This window comes from Miniopterus natalensis, chromosome 9, assembly GCF_054644295.1.
Source record: "Miniopterus natalensis isolate mMinNat1 chromosome 9, mMinNat1.hap1, whole genome shotgun sequence".
Lineage (NCBI taxonomy): Eukaryota > Metazoa > Chordata > Mammalia > Chiroptera > Miniopteridae > Miniopterus > Miniopterus natalensis.
In genome coordinates, this window is record NC_142089.1 from 63,407,660 (window position 1) to 63,426,344 (window position 18,685).

Consider the following 18,685-nt stretch of genomic DNA (forward strand, 5'->3'; position numbering starts at 1 on the left):
GATTTGGCATCAAATCACCTGTGACCATTCTAATACTAAATGTATTCTCAAGATATGAAAATATGCCACCAATAAGGACACCAAAAATGATTTACCAACATCTCCAAAAGAGATAATCCAAAAACAATAATCAAAGTCAGCATTACTGGGGGGGGGGGGGGGGGGGGGGTTAATCTACAAAAATTGCTTACTTGAAGAACACACTCGTGGAATGTATGCATTTTAAACATATTTCTTTAGCCCTGGCGAGGTGGCTCAATTGGTTCAAGCATTGTTGCATACACTGAAAGGCTGTGGGTTCAATTTCCAGTCAAGGCACATATCCAAGTTGCGGGTTCAATCCCCAGTTAAGGTGCATAAGGGAGGTTTCTCTATCTTCCTCTCCCACTCCCTTCCTCTCTCTAAAATCAATGAGGGGGAAAAAACAAAACATATCCTCAGGTGAGGATTTAAAATAAAAATTAAAAATAAATAAATAAATAAATAAATAAATAAATAAAACCTATTTCTTTTAAAAGCCACTTGTGGATGAAAAGAGGCCACATACTAAACCTGAGCAGCTCAGGGGAGGCCTGCATGGCAGCCTTACAAACTCAGACCTAAAATAACCACAAAGGGTGGTCTAAAATTAAAACTTTTAACTAAAAGCAGTTTATGGTAGGCAGTCATGCCCTAGGCTAGATTCTTCCCTGGCAAAGGTCAATTTTCACCTTAACTGAGCCTGTCGTCTTTTTATCTACGATAACATACCTTTGGAATGGCAGAGGAATTTCCTTTTTCCAACCCCTTAAAGCACAAGGTACCGCACCAGAGCAGAGGCCACAGATCCCCTCACTTATTCAGTTAATCATTGACTATTAACTACCCTGGACCCACCTATGTAAAAGAAATATGTCTATCATTTTGCTTTTCATCCAATCCCAGAGGTTTCCCTGCTTTGCTTTCTCCCACCTCACTAAACTATCACCAATGGATTACATGTAACCAACTTACGTCTTCTCTTTTTATTGTAATGTATAAAATAAGATGCAAAAATTCCATTCTCTGGAGCAGTTTCTCAATCCATTAAGATTTTGCTTCCCGGCAATTGTCAGTTTGACTCAAATAAACTCATAAACATTCTCTATAAGTATGAATGTTTCTTACACTGAAACACTGTACCTACAGGGTCAGTTTAATTGTTTTCCATGATACTAATTTAATTGCATCACGCAAGCATGTATCCATGATACAATTAACTGTTCTGAGTTTAAGGAAAAGATATCATTTCTCAGTAGTGTAACTGTGCAGAAACTTCATTTCTTTAAATGACCTTTTCTCCTCTTTCCTTTTGATTCAAACTGGCCTCATCCAGCACCCTGACTCATTTCTCCCTAGGATGTCCACTCCCATCACTGAGCCCTCAGAACAATGGGGTTTTGGTCAATATCAAACTGTCTTAAGAACAAAGCCTCTGGTCAGCTGACTACAGAAACAGAGTCTTGGTCAAGCTAAAGATAACATCTTGACTTCAGTTGTTTCAGTTCCTGGACAAAGAAAGCAGGAGGGTACTACAGACCACACCCTCAGGAAACCAGACAGAACAATGCCATGGCGGATCTCAGGATCTGATACAATGATCAACTACTCCCTACCCTCGCCCCAATCAATCAGTAGAGCCCAAGACCCCAACTCCTTTAGCCACCATGATTAATGATTTTCCCCCTATAAAACCCATCCCCTGGAAGCCATCAGGGAGCTAGGTCTTTTGCACTAGCTTACCTGTGACTCCGGGCTTGGCACCACTTCCTCAACTAATAAATCTCTACTTTCTTTGCTGCACACTCCTGCTCATGTCTGATTGGGCTTTGATGTGCACAGATGAACGGACCCCTTTAGTACAGAAATAGTAGGTTTCATTCTTGGAAATGAGAGGCAAGCAGGCACTACTGTGTAAGTTATGAACCACCTTTTTCCTCAAAATAAAAAGGGTTTGAAAGAGACAGTGAACAAGCCCTAACAAACCCTTACTGAATAAGTCTCTGAGAAGTTTTACTACAGGATAATTATATTCCTGGTATCACATAGTTAAAAGCAGCAATTTCAAGTATATACCCACATAATCTCTTTCTTCTCTAAATAGTAAAAATACCTACTATTGGTAATTGAGAGCTAATTTGGAATTTCTCTGTATACTGTTTTCAATAATCTCTGTGTCCATTACACATAATCTATATATTATACCTATTTTAATCACTTACACAGTTAAATGAAAATATTTTAGGTCTATACTTGATAAATAAAACACTATAAATTGTTAAGCAATAACATTTTTATTAACTCCCACTATTCCACACTAATGAAAGAGACTACTGGTATAGGTAACCCAGAAATCATTCGCATTTTATACTGAATCTAAATATGAAATCAGTAGAGAGTTCCTCCTTAAATGTTTTACAGAGGTAATATTGTTCATATTTCCTGGGCTTACATCTAAACAAGTGAGAAAAGTAGTCCTACAGTCTGCTGCATGCAAGCCAGACTAGAATTAAAAGTTAAAAACTGACTATGCATTTCTAAAGTGGGGACAATCAACAGTATATAAAACTAATACACATATATACAGGTAATGCAAGTTTATAAAAGTAATATATATTAATAAGAAAAATTAATTTTACATTCAAGTGAGTGCTTCCTTAATTCTCCCTTTCTACTATTTCCAAGCAGGAAGCCAAAATTAGGTTATATAACAAAGCTTAATATTCTTGTGCAAACACATCAGGACTGTTATTTTACATAGAAAAGTAGTGCTATGAGACCAAACACAAACTGTTAAAGAAGTAAAATTTAAATTAAAAAGTATTAGATAATTAATATTACCTAGGAAAAGTCAAGCTCTGATTTTTTAATATTTTAGGGAATTATCTTAAAGACTATTTTCTTAATATTCAAACTAGCACCATCAGAATGTGTTAAGGCAAGCTCAAGCTAAATTATACTAAAAATTACTAATGAATACAGAGAAGTAATTCTAAAACCATATTTTAAGTATTTTGCCTAAAAAACAAAAGTATTAAGACCAATTTTGTGCCCTGGCGTAGTAGCTCAGTTGAGTACCATTCTGATACACCAAGATTGTAGGTTCAGTCCTCAGTTAGGGCAACATACAAGAATCAACCAATGAATGCATCAATAAGTGGTACAACAAATCGATGTTTCTCTCTCTCTCTCTCCCTCCCTCTCTAAAATCAATAAATTAAATGGTAAAATTTTTTTAGAGACCAATTTTGCTGTCTAAAGAGTAAGTTATCAAAAACATAACATATGGTAATTTAGTTAATGAAAAAAACAATGCTATGAAAGGAGCAAGTTTCCAGTCCTCCCCAATCCTCACATGCTATCTTGAAGCTAGAACTTGCCCATTATACATGCAAAGGCAACTGTGAGGTATAAAATAATGGAGTGACAGAGAATTCATTGCCTGTATGACTTAAGATAAGACAAAACCTCTCCATTCTCAAGTAGGAATGCCAATATTTCCTCATATCACGAGAATTAAGCAAGCACTGGGTCAGTGCCTGTCACAGATAATTCAAATTACGGTGCCATTTAATATACATGCAGATAGATACAGTAACAGATATAGAGGTGTGCATGTGCCGCTAATATACATATTTCCTAGCTCAGTCCCAGGACAGGACCTAGAAGCACTGACACTTCACAGTGGCAATCTACTTCTAAACACCATTCTCCTAAAGAAAGGGACCAGGGCTCCTTGGAAAAGTGGTTGCATCCAAGGCTGGGAAGGGAAAGTATGATACTAAAACATCTTGAGGTGCCCGAAAATAAGAAAATGCTCAATAAAGAATGGGGGAGGGGGCCCAAGCCGGTTTGACTCAGTGGTTAGAGCGTAAGACTGCAGACTGAAGGGTACTGGGTTCGACTGCAGCCAAGGGCACATACCTCAGTTGCAGGCTCAATCCCCAGCCCTGGTTGGGGCTCATGCGGGAGGCAACCAATCCATGTGTCTCTCTCACATCAATGTTTCTTTCTCTTTCTCTCCCTCTCCCTCTCTCTCTCTCCTTTCCACTCTCTCTGAAAAGTAATAGAAAAAATATCCTTGGGTGAGGATTATAAAAATAAAAACAAAAAGAATGGGGGACATGTTGAGAAGACGCAGGAGTCAGCCTGAACGAGGTCCTATGGCCAAAGTTGGAACAATGAGCAGCAAGATAAATAATGATGTGCCACACTACATCTCACAGAATAAAAAAAAAAACTCCATGAGTTCATACTGACATAAGCTCTTCCTTACCCAAGAATTGCAATTAATAAATGTGGATGAAAGAAGAAAACAGAAAATCACCATTAAGCAAATAATGCAGTAATAACTGTTGCAGACAAGATCCACTGACAGATACTAGAATTAGTAGACAAAAAGGTTGAGGAGAAACAGGATATTTATTCATTACAATGAGAAAAATATTAACTTTACTGTGGAGAAATCTAGCAGACAACGGTTAGTGCACTAGTGATAAGAGATACTGACATCATGAACCATCTGATACGATGCACTGAGAAGGAGAGACTATCACTTCTGTACTCTTGCCAAAAAATGCACACATCAGACAAACCAAGTTCAGGGGCATGCTACAAAATAACTAATCGGTTTTCTTCAGAAGTTCAAGGTCAAAAAAGACAAGAAGCAGCTGAGGAACTGTCACAGATTGGAGGAGACTAAAGAGACATTACAAATAAATGGAAGGTGAGAGCCTAGAGTGGATCCTGGAAGAGAAAAAGAACATAAATGGGAAAACTGGCAAAAGTCAAAACATGCCTATAGTTTCGATAACAGTACTGCACTAATGTTCATTTCCCGGCTTATTAATTATACTCTAATTATGTAAGATGTTAACATTAGAGGAAGATGGGTAAAGGGATATGCAAACTCTATACTTTTACTACTTTTCTGTAAGTCAAAACTTATTTCAAAATAGTTTTTAAAGATTTTTAAAATATGAAATCCATAGTTATGTAGGCAATGTATAATAGTTATCTTTTTGTTTTGCATTAAAATCATTAAGTTATGCTAAAATATCCCTGAAAAATTTAATCAATAAAATATACTACAGATCTCATTACCTGTAATTTTATATCCATAAGCAGCTAGTTGTCCAGCCATATATTCTCCATCCGAATTATTATGAGAACAACCCCATGTTCGTATCCATATTTTCTGTATGCCTGGAATAGTGCTATTAAACAATCAATAAAAGAAAAAAGTAAGTCTCATTAAAGGATTTTTAAAATAAAAAGCACTAGAGGATTTCTGGGCATATTATGCAAAAAAAAAAAAAAAAAATACACTCACTGCAAACCACTCATAAGCTATTCATTAAAAGTACTTCATATATAAAAATAGAGTTCAAAAATGTAATAGTTTTAGGGGGACAAAAGGGCTTTCAACTTGGATTGCCCTAATAACTTGTAATTAAACAGAAATTACCTTAAGGACATGTTCAGGAAAAATTTGATAAACTTCAGTCATTTTAAAAATAGAAACAAATTTTAAGTCCATAGATTTTAAAAGCTTAATGTTCCAAACAAAATAATCAAGTATACTGAAACTTCCAACAAATTATTAAATAAATAAATATAGGCATATTAAAACTATACAACTGCATAATAATTTCTGGCTAGGTTGTATTAGAATTTCATCAGAGACCTAATAATGTAAACAACACAATAATTCATTTGTGTCCAATGCCTGTACATGAACCATAAATATTTGTAAATTTGCTAAGAAAAATCAAATGCCCAAAAAACCACTGTCTCATAAAACCCACAAATTCCAGTAAAAATTTTAATTTAGAAGTAACACAAAATTGCGTACCAGGTACAGTAACATCAAAGAGAGTATTTGGCTATCTATATGCCAAATATTGTCATAGGCCCTGCCTTCAAGAAACATGCAATTTGACACCTTTTTTTTTTAAAAAAACAGTTACTTTGTTAAGTTAAAAAACATTCAAATAAAAAAAAAATAACTACATATTTCCTCTCAAAAAGTTCAAACATTTTTTTAAAAGAGACATTATGAATATCAGGTAGACCAGTATTACCAGCCTCTCCCCTGGCATGATACTGAATTTAAAGAAACAACAACAATCTCACCTATCACTTGGTGGACTGTCTTCCTCTTGCAGATATTTTTGGGTATTTCGCCTTCGCACCTTTGGAACAATGTGCTTTCTTGCAAAATGCCTATCTTGTGGCTTTGAATCTTGCTGCGACACAATATCTTCTATGTCATCCAGTAGTGTATCACAGGATGCAGAAGGCATCTTCTTCATCATATAAAAAAGTTATAAATGATAAAAACTTATGAGTCCCTCAGAAAATCCATTTAACATAGCATCACCTATAAAATATCCTTGCTAAACCTGAATCCAATAAAGCTTTTAGATTTAACTTCATGTTTACAGAGCATGCAAAGATAAAGAAACACAAGGAAACAATTAGACAAATCCTATTGATAGTGGGACATTCCAAGGTTCAAATGGAACTATGCCTTCAACAAATCAATATCATGGAGTAAAAAGCAGGAGGAACTGTTCAAGATCAAAGGAGATTTAAAAGCCTAACAACTAAATGCAATTCATGTTCTTGTTTAGATCTTACTTTGTCCAACCAGCTGCAAGACATTTGGGGAACAACTAGGGAAGTTATAATACGAACTGGGTATCAGATAATATTAGGATAGTACTATAAATCAATGATTTTCAACCTTTTTAATCTCATGGCACACAAACTAATTACAAAATTCTAAATCTGACAAAAAATAGGTATAATTATAATTGATTTACAAAAAATAATAATGATAATAATAATAGTAATTATCTACCACTTTGGTTCCAAAGTGACTTTTTAAAAAATCAGTGCCTAGCCCAGCCGGGTGTGGCTCAGCTGTTGAGCATCGACCTAGGGTCTAGGAAATCAGTTTGATTCCCTGTCAGGGTACATGCCCAGGTTGCAAGCTCGATCCCCAGTAGGGGGCATGCAGGAGGCAGCCCATCAATGACTTTCATCATTGATGTTTCTATCTCTTTCTCTCCCACTCCCTTCCTTTCTCTGAAACAATAAAGATATATTTTAAAAAAAATAAAAATCAGTGCCTACACTTGTATATAAGGACTTCTGGTATCAAGAATTAGCCAATCAGACGTAAACCTATGTGACATGACCAATAAGATGCAACTCTATTATATGACCTACAGATTTATGGTTCAAGACAAGGCATTCACACTGAGTGGCTCTTGTTGTGTTAGTTGTCACTTTTTAATTGGACAATCTAAGGGAAATGAGGTCAGTGCCCTGATTGGTCAGGTATTGCATATTTGTTTGTTTTTTTAAAGGTTTTATTGATTTTTAGAGAGAGAGGAAGGGAGAGGGAGAGAGAGGAAAACAATGATCGGCTGCCTAATGGGACAACACCTAACCAACTGAGCCATACCAGCCAGAGCTGATATTACATGTTTTGAAAATCTTTGTGGTGCACCAGTACAAATCACTGCTATATATCATTAAAGTATTATCCTTATGTTTTAAAATTCTTATTTTATATACTGAATTTATATATATTATTTATATATTATTAAAAATCTTATAGTTTTGGATATGCATACTGAATATTTGTAGGTCAAATGTCATTATGTCTGTAATTTACTAAAACAAAAAATTAGATTAAGACATACGGAAAAACATTTACAACACTTAAATCTAGGAAAAAGATATGTTGGTGTTCACTATCCTATTCTACTCTCCTGAATGTTCAAAATTTTTGTAGTCAAGAAAAGAAAATGTGGACACAACTTCAAGGAAGAAAGAGAAGACATTCTTTTCCCTATCTCTTCTGCTAAGTAAAACTAAAACTTGGAACATTATATATGAAATAAACTTAAGAAGACTTTGAAAGGTGGAGACAAAAAGGAAGACAGGCTAGGAACCTTGGAATCCAAAAAAACCCCACAATGGTGAGTTCTTTGGGGGGGGGGGGGAGGTTGCCTCATATTCCAAGACATAGAGCTAAAGAAACCAGCAACCAAGAAGTGCCAACAAATATAGACAAGAAAAGCCCCCAACAAAAGCCTGTTTTCTTATCAAAGAACCAGAAAAGGGGCAGCCTAGCAAAGCAGAAAACTTTTAGAAAATAACCATTCTATTAAAAACAAAAATACAAAAACTCCACAAAACTATAGTCCTACCTCCAGACAAGTCACAAAGGCCAAGTGGGAAGCCCTGATGTCTTCCTTATGAGTACATAATGAGGCACCCCAATACACCCCAGCAGGATAGAATCAGAAGGCCAAGTTGGGACCCTAGACCTCCAAAGCAACCAATGACCCAGTAATGAAGCCTCACCCAACCCCCAGTGTCAATGAAGACCAAATTCACATACAAGTTTAAAATTAAATCCCTATCAAAATCCCAGTGATATTTTTTGTACACATTTGAGTTCCAAAATTTATATGGAAAGGTAAAGAAATTAACATGTCTAAACCAACTGGTAAAAAATAAAATACAGTGGGAGGAATTAGCCTGACCAATTTAAGACTTATTAAGTAATTAAGACTGTGTAATATTGGTAGAATATAAACACAGATCAACAAAACACAACAGAGAACCTGGAAATAGACCCACATAAATATGCTCAAATGATTTTTCATAAAAGTGTAAAAGCAACTCAGTGGAGGAAAAACAGCCTTTTCAAAAATGAGTGCTGAAGCAATCAGACATTTATAGACAAAAATAAACTGCAACCTAAGGCTCACACTTTATACAAAATTAATTCAAAATGCACCATGGACTTAAATGTAAAATGTAAGACCATAACCTTTAGAAAAAAATCATAAGAGAAAATCTTCTAGACCTAAAGTTAGGTGAAGAGTTCTTAGACTTGACACCAGAAAGCACAATCCATAAAAAGAAAAATTAAATACAGACATCATCAGAATTAAAAGCTTTTGCATTGCAAAAAACCCTTTTGGGAGAATGAAAAGACATACTACAGAATGGGAGCAAACCTTTGCAAATCTGACAAAGGACTGACGTCTACAATTCAAAACACCAAACTGAAAAAAAACCCACAATCCAGTTAGAAAATAAACAAAAGAAAAAAGAACACACAATCCCGTTCCTTCACCTAAGAAAATATACAGGGGGGGCAGGAGAGGACAAGAGGGGGATAAATGGTGATGAAGGAAGACCTGATGGGGTGGCGAACACACACTACAGTGTACAGATGATGGGTTACAGAAGTGTACAGCTGAAACCTACGTAATTTTATTAACCAATGTCACCCCAATAAATTCAATTTTTAAAAAGTGCAATAGATACAGATACAAAAAGAAAGATACACAGAGGCCTAATAAGCACACAAAAAGAGACTCAACATTACTCCAGTTATCAGAATGGCTAAAATAAAAATAGTGAGAACACTACATGCTGACAAGTACGCAGAGTAACTGAACCACTCCTACAATACTGACGAGAATACAAAAATGGTACAGTTGCTTGGGGTGGAGAAAAAAGTTTGGCATTTTCTTTAAAAAATTAATCATGCAACTGCAATGCAACCTGGCAATTGTATTTCTGAGGGCATAATCCAAGAGATATAAAGACTTACACTCACACAAAAATCTGAACACAAATGTTTATAGTAGCTTCCTTTGTAACAGCCAAAACCTGGAAACACCCAGATGCCCTTCAACTGGTTGAATAGTTAAACAAACTGTAGTACATCCTTACCATAGAATTGCTATGCAGCAATAAAAGAGAAGGTTGACATGTGAAACAACCTGGATGAATCTCCAAAGAATTATGCTGAGTGAATACAGCCAATCCCAAAAGGTCACATACTGTTATTACTTTTATGTAACATACTTGATATTGAAATAAAAGTACAGAAATGGAGAACAAAATAGTGGTTGCCAGGGATTAAGGAGAGGATAGGTAGGAGGAAAGTGAACCTGACCATAAAAAGGCAACATGAGAGATCCCTGTGGTGATGAAAATGTTCTATAATCTGACTATATAAATGTCAATATCCTGGTTGTGATATTGTACTATAGTTTTGCAAGATATTACCACTGGGAGAAACTGGGTAAAGTGAACAGCATTTCCACATAACTTTTATAACTGTGAATCTACAATTGTGTTAAAATAATTAAGGAAAAAAAAACTATCAGGAAAAAAAACACACAGAAAAAGAAAGTGTACTTGAACACACTTCCTGGTAGTACCATGCCCAAACACAAAGCAGTGCTCACAGTCAGCTCATTACTTCATGAGGTATGCAGCGTTATTACCCTCACTTTGAAGAGCAGCCTGAAACAGAGAGAAGCTAACTTATCCAAGAAGCACAGAGACAAATGCATGCCAGATGAGCCCGAGCCCAGATGCTGTGTGGCACTCTACTGCCTACTTAACGTATGAACATTGAGTGACCCCTCTTCTCATGTGGGCCACCTAAACCACTGTTAAGAATCCTATACTCTCCTCTGGTCTCAGACTTTCTGATGAAATTTCCTTCTTCTCATTTGTCAAATTCCCATCTTTCCATTAACAACTTTCAATTAAGAGTGGCTACCAGCCAGGCTCATTTTGTGCCCTTTATTGTAATGTACTCTTTACAACTATGACAAATTATGCCCTGTAAATCAGACAAACTTGTGTTCAAACCTCAACTAGATTTTCATTATTAGTAAGAGCAAAAGATTACAAATAACCCACATGGCAATCAATCAAGGACTTGCTAAATTAGAATTAACATACATGCCACATGATCATGGAGGGACTGTCAGTAACAGGCCTCCTCCCCGAGACACAAGAATGGGGCACATGTCCCAAGCCTGCCAGAGTAACCCATTCTCCTGGCCACAGTGATTGGTTCATGGTTGGATATGACAAGCCCTGCCAATGAGAATAATCATGAGGATTTCTGTGCCAGAGCTAATGTGAGAGATGGCTTCTCTTTTCATTGAAGTAGCTAAGTTGGAAGGATGTCAACTTGATGATACCAGAGACCAACTTGCCTGTCACAGGGCAGAAGGCTACCTAAGGAATGAAAACTAGTAAGAGCTGAAGAGATAAAGACCCACACTGTCATTATTTGAGCACCTGGATTCCACCAATGCTGCCCTACTCTGCCCATTCATGTAAGCTAATCAATTTCCTCTGTGGCTTAAATTAGTTTGAGGTGGGTTTTCTGCTCTTGCAAAAAAGAGCCCTGGACAACTCAACAAACTAGGTAAGGTGAAATGAATTAAGTCAGTCTTTCTCAAACGGGTTCTATTTGAGATATTAACCATCAGTGAAAAAATGGTTCTGTGGTCAAATTAATTTAGGAAATTATGCCTCTTTATAGATTCCCAACATGCATTTGCACAGCAAAGACTGTGAAGAACTGCATGCAGTAAAGAAACAAACTCATTTATCTTAGAAATTTTCTGAAAATTAATTTCTCATGGGTCTCCTCTTAATAAGGGTAAAGATGGTATTGAAAACAGAAAGCTTGAATGAAGACGACCTGAGATGCCCTCCCATATTCTGCACAGATGGATGACTTCCTTCGTTTACCCATAAGTGGTTCTTTGCCCATATACTCAGCCTACCAATCTGTTACTATGAATAACTGTCCACCTCCCTAAGAACAATCCTTGTACTCTGACCTACTCAAGCAAAGAATTCCAGCAATGCTCCCTCTTCCTGCATCTTCACTACTTGTCTCCCTACTGAATCATTACTATCTGGATATAAACATACTATTATTTCTCCCATTTAAAAAACAAAAACTTCCTCCATTTACTGTCTCCATCACATTTCTCTCCTTTAAAAAAAAAACTCCTTGCAAAAGCTATCTACACTTACAATCTACAATCTCCCCCTCCCATTCTCACATGAGTCAGGCTTTCACTCCCACCACTCCACCAAAATTGTCTGTCATGATTTCAATGACTTCCAACAACATATACAACTCTCAGTCATCTTATATGACCTCATCTGTAGGACACCACACTCTTGGAGTTCTCAAACTCCTACCTCAAGGAGACTCCCCAAGTCTCCTTTGCTGGCTCTTCCTCATCTTCAAGTTCTCACCATTGGGATGGCCCCACAGCTCTGTTACAGGACCTCTTCTCTTCTCTAGTTACAGATATATCCTGTTCTCATCTGATCCCATGGCCTTGAAATACCAACTATATGCTTATATAACTGGTCCCAGTCCTCCTCTGAACTTCAGACTCACATGTCCAACTATTCAACACCCTAATAGTTATTTCAAACTTAAAAAGTCGAAAAGAGAACTTTTGATCTTCTCCCCTCCTTACCCCATACATAACCACCACCAAACACTACACCAGATCCTTCCACAATTTTCCTCATCTCATTTAAAGGCAATCCCAATCTTCTAACTGCTCAAGCCAAAAATCCTGGAACCCTCTCTCTAATCCAACACACCAACAAAACCCTGTTAGCTCTATCTTCAAAATATATTCAGAATCTGACTATTTCTCACCCTACTCACTGTTACATTCTTGGTCCAAACCAACATCACCTCTTGCCTAGATTATTGACAGTCTCCCTGCTTCTATCCTTAATTCCCAAAGGACATTTCATCATAGAAGTCAGGGACCCCTTTAAAACCTAAGTTCATCTCAAACTTCTGATCAAAACTTTCCAATGTCCTCCACCTCAGAATAAAAAGCTAAAATCACTACCCAAATCTGCAAGGACATATGTAATCAACTACCTGTTATCTCTCTGACCTTGCTGCCTGCCACTGTCCCCATCACTGCACTCAGCCACAGGGGCTGCCTTGCCACATCATACCTCCCAGGTACACACTCATCTCGGGATCTTATTCTTGCCTGGAACATCTTCAAGTCCTTCAGAACTGTTCAAATGTCACCAGTGAGGCCTTTCTGAGCAACTCCCACTTCACTACATACACATATACTTCCTATCCCTATCCCCACCTTGTTTCCTTACCATGGCACTTCATCACCTGCTTAGATGTTTTCATTATTTTGTTACTATCTATCTCCTTCTACTAGAATATACTCTATGAGGGTAAAGACCTTTGGGTGTTTTGTTCACTGTTTTATCCCAGGCGAAGACTAGAACTATGTCTAGCATATTGCATGTTCTCAATAAATATTTTTTACTGTAGACTACCCAGTCTAACAAAGTATGGCCCCTAGCTATTCCCTCTGCCACCTCCCACTCTGTACCAACAGTACTAACCTTTTAGATATTCTCTGAGTAGGAAAAACTAGTTTCTGACTCAGGGGCCTTCACAATTGCTATTCCTCTGCCTGGAATATCATCCCCAGATATCTGTGTGGCTTGCTGCCCACTTATCTATTCAAATGACACCTCCATAGGGAGACCTTTCCTAACCACCATGTCTAAAATAACCACATAATGCCCAGCCGACATGGCTCAGCGGTTGAGCATCAACCTATGATCCAGGAGATCGTGGTTCAATTCCAGGTCAGGGCACATGCCCAGGTTTCGGGCTCGATCCCCAGTAGGGGGCGTGCAGGGGGCAGCCAATTAATGACTCTCATCATTGATGTTTCTATCTCTCTCGCTCTCCCTTCCTTTCTCTGAAATCAATAAAGATATATTTTTTAAAAATAAAATAACTACACACTGACCCAGCTTTCCCCACACACTCTTACTAACCTCTAACTCTGTGTTATGCTTCATTTTTCTTCATAGAACTAACCTACCTGATACCATATACACAGTTGTATCTGTGTTTCTCATTACAGTGTAAGCTCCACAGGACAAAGGCATCATCTCTTTTCATCACTATATCCACATCTATATCAATGCCTAGCACATAGCAGACACATAGTACTTGTTGATGACTGACGGAATGAATGAATGAAATGCTCATTTAAGCTAAATTTAGCTAACCTTTTTATAAAAAAGGAGAAAATTCTTACTCTTGGAGAAAACTTGAAGTAAATACTTAATCCCTAGGGTTTCTTCCATCACTATTATCCTAAGAAATAAAAATAAGTATAGAAGTCTAAGACCAGGTAGTGTCTTTAAATATTACTGAAGAGCTACTGAAGGACTATGAATTGAATGACATATTAAAAGTCATCTTTTTGCCCTGGCCAGTGATGCTCAGCGGTTACAGCGTCTACCCATGCACCGAAGGGTAATGGGTTTAATTCCCGGTCAAGGGCATGTACCTGGGTTGCAGGTTGGGTCCCTGGCCCTGGTCGGGGCACATGCGGGAAGCAATCAATAGATATGTCTCTCTCACATCGATGTCTCTTCCTCTCCCTCCTTCTCTCTCCCCTTCCCTCCCTCTCTTCCCACCCCTCCCTCCCTTCTACTTTCTCTAAAAATCAATGGAAAAAATATCCCCAGGTGAGGATTAACAACAACAAAAGAAAAGCCATCTTTTTTACATTATACAATTTTAACATCCCATAAACAAAAGAAGGAAAATAGAATGGAAGAAGAGAGATAAGAAGAGTCCGCTGCAGCTCACATACGATATCACAAAGTTAGAGAAGTAGGGAACATTGCTAAGCCTCTTATTTTACTGAAGTCCAGAAAAGCTAAAAAAAATTTGTACACTGATAGAGCTAGAATTAGAACCTAGGCCTTCTCTCAACACCAAGCTCTCCCCACTATGGCTCTGCTTCATTGCCAAAGCATAAGCAATGCAAGAGTCTAATCTGACCCTACGATATAAACACATTCCAGAAAAAAATGGGCAAAGGAAAAACATGCAACTCACTTTAAGAAATGCAAATAGCTAATAAGCACAGGAAAGAATGCTCAAACACACTAATAGCAAGTGTTTAAACATCAATTATTTTTCATCCTACTGATAAAAAGACTGTTAGCTGAAAGCATGGTAAAACTGGCATATCCTTTCTGGAGGACAGTCTAGAAGTACATTTCAAACTTTAAAACACATATGTCCCTTAACCCAACAACTTCATTTCTAAAAATGCACTCTAGAAATGCATATCATACACCTGAACAATCTCCCTCACCAATAATACTGAAGCTTTTACTTCCAACAAAAGGTAGAAGAAATTGTCAGCCTCTAGAAATTTTGAAATAATAAAGAAATGAAAATTTGAGAATAAAAGAAATGCAAAATAAAAATTAAATGAAACAGAGGATCATATACAAGTTTTTCCACAAAAGTAGAGGAAATCAAGTTTGATAAAAGTAATAAAAACAGAGTCAGAGAAAAGAGAGATGTTGAAAACGATAAAAAGAAGACAAGCCCAGCAGGTGGCTCAGTTGGTTGGAGTGTCGTCCCGTATACCAAAAAAGCTGCAAGTTTGATTCCCCGTCAGGACACATACCTAGGCTGCGGATTCGATCCTCAGTTGGGGTGAATATGGAAGACAATTGATCGATGTTTCTCTCTTACATCAATGTCTCTCTCTCTCACACACCCTTTCTCCCTCTCTAAAACAGATCCTTGGGTGAGGATTAAAAAGAAATAAAAATTTTTTTAAAAGTAGAGAGACTACAACATCCTAGAGTACTGTAACCTACATAGGTGATTTATTAGGAGAGCTTTTATAATATCAAATGCCCAGGTCCCATCCTGAACTAGAATCTCCAAGAGTGGAATTTAGGACTGCAAACGTAAAACCTGCCCAGGTAACTCCAATGAGCACCCTGATTGAGAACCACAATTCTCCTGTAGCAGAGGTTCTCAGTCTTGAGTGCTCCTTGTATTCACCTGAGCTTTTGAAAATTACAAACTGAGCCCCACAGCACTTGAATCAATCTCTGGGAACAGAGCCTGGCCATCGATATTTTTTAAAATTTTCCAATAATTCTCATGTGTGTAGCCACAGTTGTGAAACAAAGTCCTACACCAGTAGTTTTCATACAGCAGTTTCCAGACCAGCACAATCAGAATCACTGGGGAACTGGTAAAAAATGAAAAGTCTTGGGCCATACTCTAGACCTACTGGATCAGATGTTCTAAGTAAACCCAGCAAGCTTTAACAAGCCTTCCAGATGATTTTGATGTCTACTAAAGTTTGAGAAACACTGTCACAGAGTTATTTGTTCATAAAAACCATCTAGCATGCTTGTGAAAAATACATTACCTAGCCCTGACCGGTGTGGATCAGTTGTTTGGAGTGTCGTCCCATACACTAAAGGTTGTGGGTTCGTATTCCAGGTCAGGGCACATACCTGGGTTGTGGGTTCGATTCCCAGTAGGGGTGCACACAGGAAGGCAGCTGATCAATGTTTCTTTTTCTTTTTCTCTTTCTTTTTCTTTGTTTCTTTTTCTCTCTCTCTTTCCCCCTTCCCCTCTCTCTCAAATCAATAAGCATGTCCTCAGGTGAAGATTAAAAATAATAGTAATACATTACCTAGTCAGCTGACTTTCAACAAGGGTGCCCAAAAAATTCAATGGGGGAAAGAACAGTCTTTTCAACAAATGATACCGGACAACTAGATAGCCACATGCAAAGAATGAAGTTGCATTCCTACCTCATATCATATACAAAAATTAGCACAAAATGGATCACAGGCCTAAATTTAAGAGCTTATAAAACTCTTTAAAAAAAAGGTAAGTGAAAATCTGCATGACATTAGATTAAGCACTGGTTTCTTAGTTATGACACCAAAAGAACAAGCAACAAAAGGAAAAACAGCTTGGACTTCATCAAAATTAAAAAATTTTACGTTTCAAGAGAATGAAAGGACAACTCCACACAATGGGAGAAAAGATTTGCAAATCATACATCTGAAAAAAGTCTTGTATCAGGATACAGTAAAAAAACACAACTTAACAACAGAAAGACAAATAAACCAGTGTAAAATATGGGCAAAGGATTTGAACAGACATTTCTCCAACGAAGATACACAAATGGCCAATAAGCACATGAAGAGATGTCAACATCATGAGCTATTAGGGAAATGCAAATCAAAACCCTGAGATATCACTTCACACCCACAAGAATGACTGGAATCAAAAAGGCAGAGAATAACACTGTGGATTAGAACACCCAGAGAGAGAGAACAGCGAAGAGAAAAGGGTACAGGACCTCTTCTTGAGAAATGCCAAATTTAACTGCCAAATAGAAGAGAATCAGCTTTTAATGGAAACCAAGAAGAAGCCACCAGAAAGGAGCAAGTCAGGTGACCATAGAAGGCAAAGGCAGAGAGCACGGCAAAGAAGTGGGCACAATCAGTGCAACTTAACACAGATGAAAGATTAAGTAAAATGAATGAAAATGTTTCTTAGTGATATGGAGATCACAGCATTTCCATACAATGATGGTGACAAAACTACTAAGAACTTAAGCTATCTTTTTGCACATTATAACCTGTAGCAGGTCACTCAACCACGAAAGGTTTAAAATAAATGAGTACCTTGATTATCTGCAATTAGTCTCAAATCCTCTTGAAAGATGAGTCTGGAAAATAAAAAACTAATTAGAAAAAGCAAGCTCCCAACAAGTCCGCGAAACCAGAGTAAGGACTCTTTAAATTTACCTAAAAGAGATTAGCGTCCCTCACAGACTGTCTCCTACAGCAAGGTTAATTATGCTCCATACTACTTCCAGCTTCTTGCTGATTAGGGCAGGTGTGTTGACATCTGCCACGTGCGCCCGGGCCGAGATCCAGCGTCTGCCCACAGTAGTAAACACTCTCCGGCACCATAACGCGTCTGCGTGATGCAATTAATACCAACAGCTACAAAACAGGAATAAAGCAATGAAGGAGGCATCCAGACCACCTTCCAACCGAAAGACGCGTGTGGCTCCGAGATTCAGACTGACTTTATGAGCAAACGGGAAAGAGAAGGGAACACACAGGCCGCCTGCTCTGATGACTAACTTCGGTTTAAATTCTTAACGAGACACAGCTCTGTGAAAGCTAAGTGCCTGCGACAGCCTCGTCCCGTCCTACTAATTCACCAGCGCAGAACGCGGGAGGCCGGCTGAAGTGGATCTTGACCGCAAGGAACGAGGTCCTGGATGCTCCCCACAGCCCTGCAGCACCGGAGGCCAACGACCCTGCCCTCACTTTTGGCAGCGCTGCCAGCTCTCCCTGTTCCCCTATCCCAGCGGGCAAGACCCCTTTTAACTGCGAAACAGACCATCAAACCACCCGCGAAAGACGGACATTGGGGGACTCAAGGCTCCGACATAAGAAGAGCTCCGGCCACACTCTGCCCCATGGGGACCCACCCGCCACCTTTAACCCAGAAGTCGGGAAATAACCAACCAGCCCGACGTGGGACCCGCCGATGTCCGAGTTCAGATGGAGCTCGCCATGACACCGACGTCCCGCCACGCTCACGTGCGCATGCGCGGCGACGGTGGCCCGGAGAGCCCAAACCGCGTCCTTGCCCGAGCGCGCCTTCCGGTTCAGTCCGAGGCGGTAGGGATCACGCTTCCGTTCCCTTGGGTGGCGGAGGCAGAAGTACACCCCCAAGGCGTCAGGTCCTTAGGATCGCCTCATAGCCACCTTCTGAGCTATGTGTCAGTCACTGTGTTAAGGTAAGGGCTTCACGTGAGCGTCTTCTCCCGACTTTTTTATTATTATATCTTCTTTTGCCGAAGAGGAAACCGGAAGTTTGACGACCTGCCCCGAGTCGCTCCCCCAGCAGTGATTTCGCTGTGGGATG

At 38.5% G+C, this 18,685-nt stretch overlaps 1 protein-coding gene across 5 annotated transcripts in view; it reads right to left on the reverse strand.

Annotated features, from left to right (window-relative positions):
• CDKAL1 (CDKAL1 threonylcarbamoyladenosine tRNA methylthiotransferase) overlaps nucleotides 1–18,350 on the reverse strand; it is a 551,454-nt gene extending 533,104 nt beyond the window's left edge. Inside the window, exons 1-5 of one of the 5 annotated variants that reach the window (XM_087820618.1) lie at nucleotides 18,283–18,350; nucleotides 17,548–17,748; nucleotides 17,425–17,468; nucleotides 6,154–6,323; nucleotides 5,122–5,234 (exon numbers count right to left, since the gene is read on the reverse strand). In XM_087820618.1, coding sequence (XP_087676744.1) covers nucleotides 5,122–5,234; nucleotides 6,154–6,323 — 283 coding nt within the window. In that variant the 5' untranslated portion in view covers nucleotides 17,425–17,468; nucleotides 17,548–17,748; nucleotides 18,283–18,350. Of the gene's footprint in view, nucleotides 1–5,121; nucleotides 5,235–6,153; nucleotides 6,333–17,424; nucleotides 17,469–17,547; nucleotides 17,749–18,282 lie in introns of those variants that run through there. The other 4 variants (XM_087820616.1, XM_087820619.1, XM_087820617.1 and 1 more) reach the window with 4 other exon arrangements.
• Between the last annotated feature and the right edge of the window lie 335 nt (nucleotides 18,351–18,685).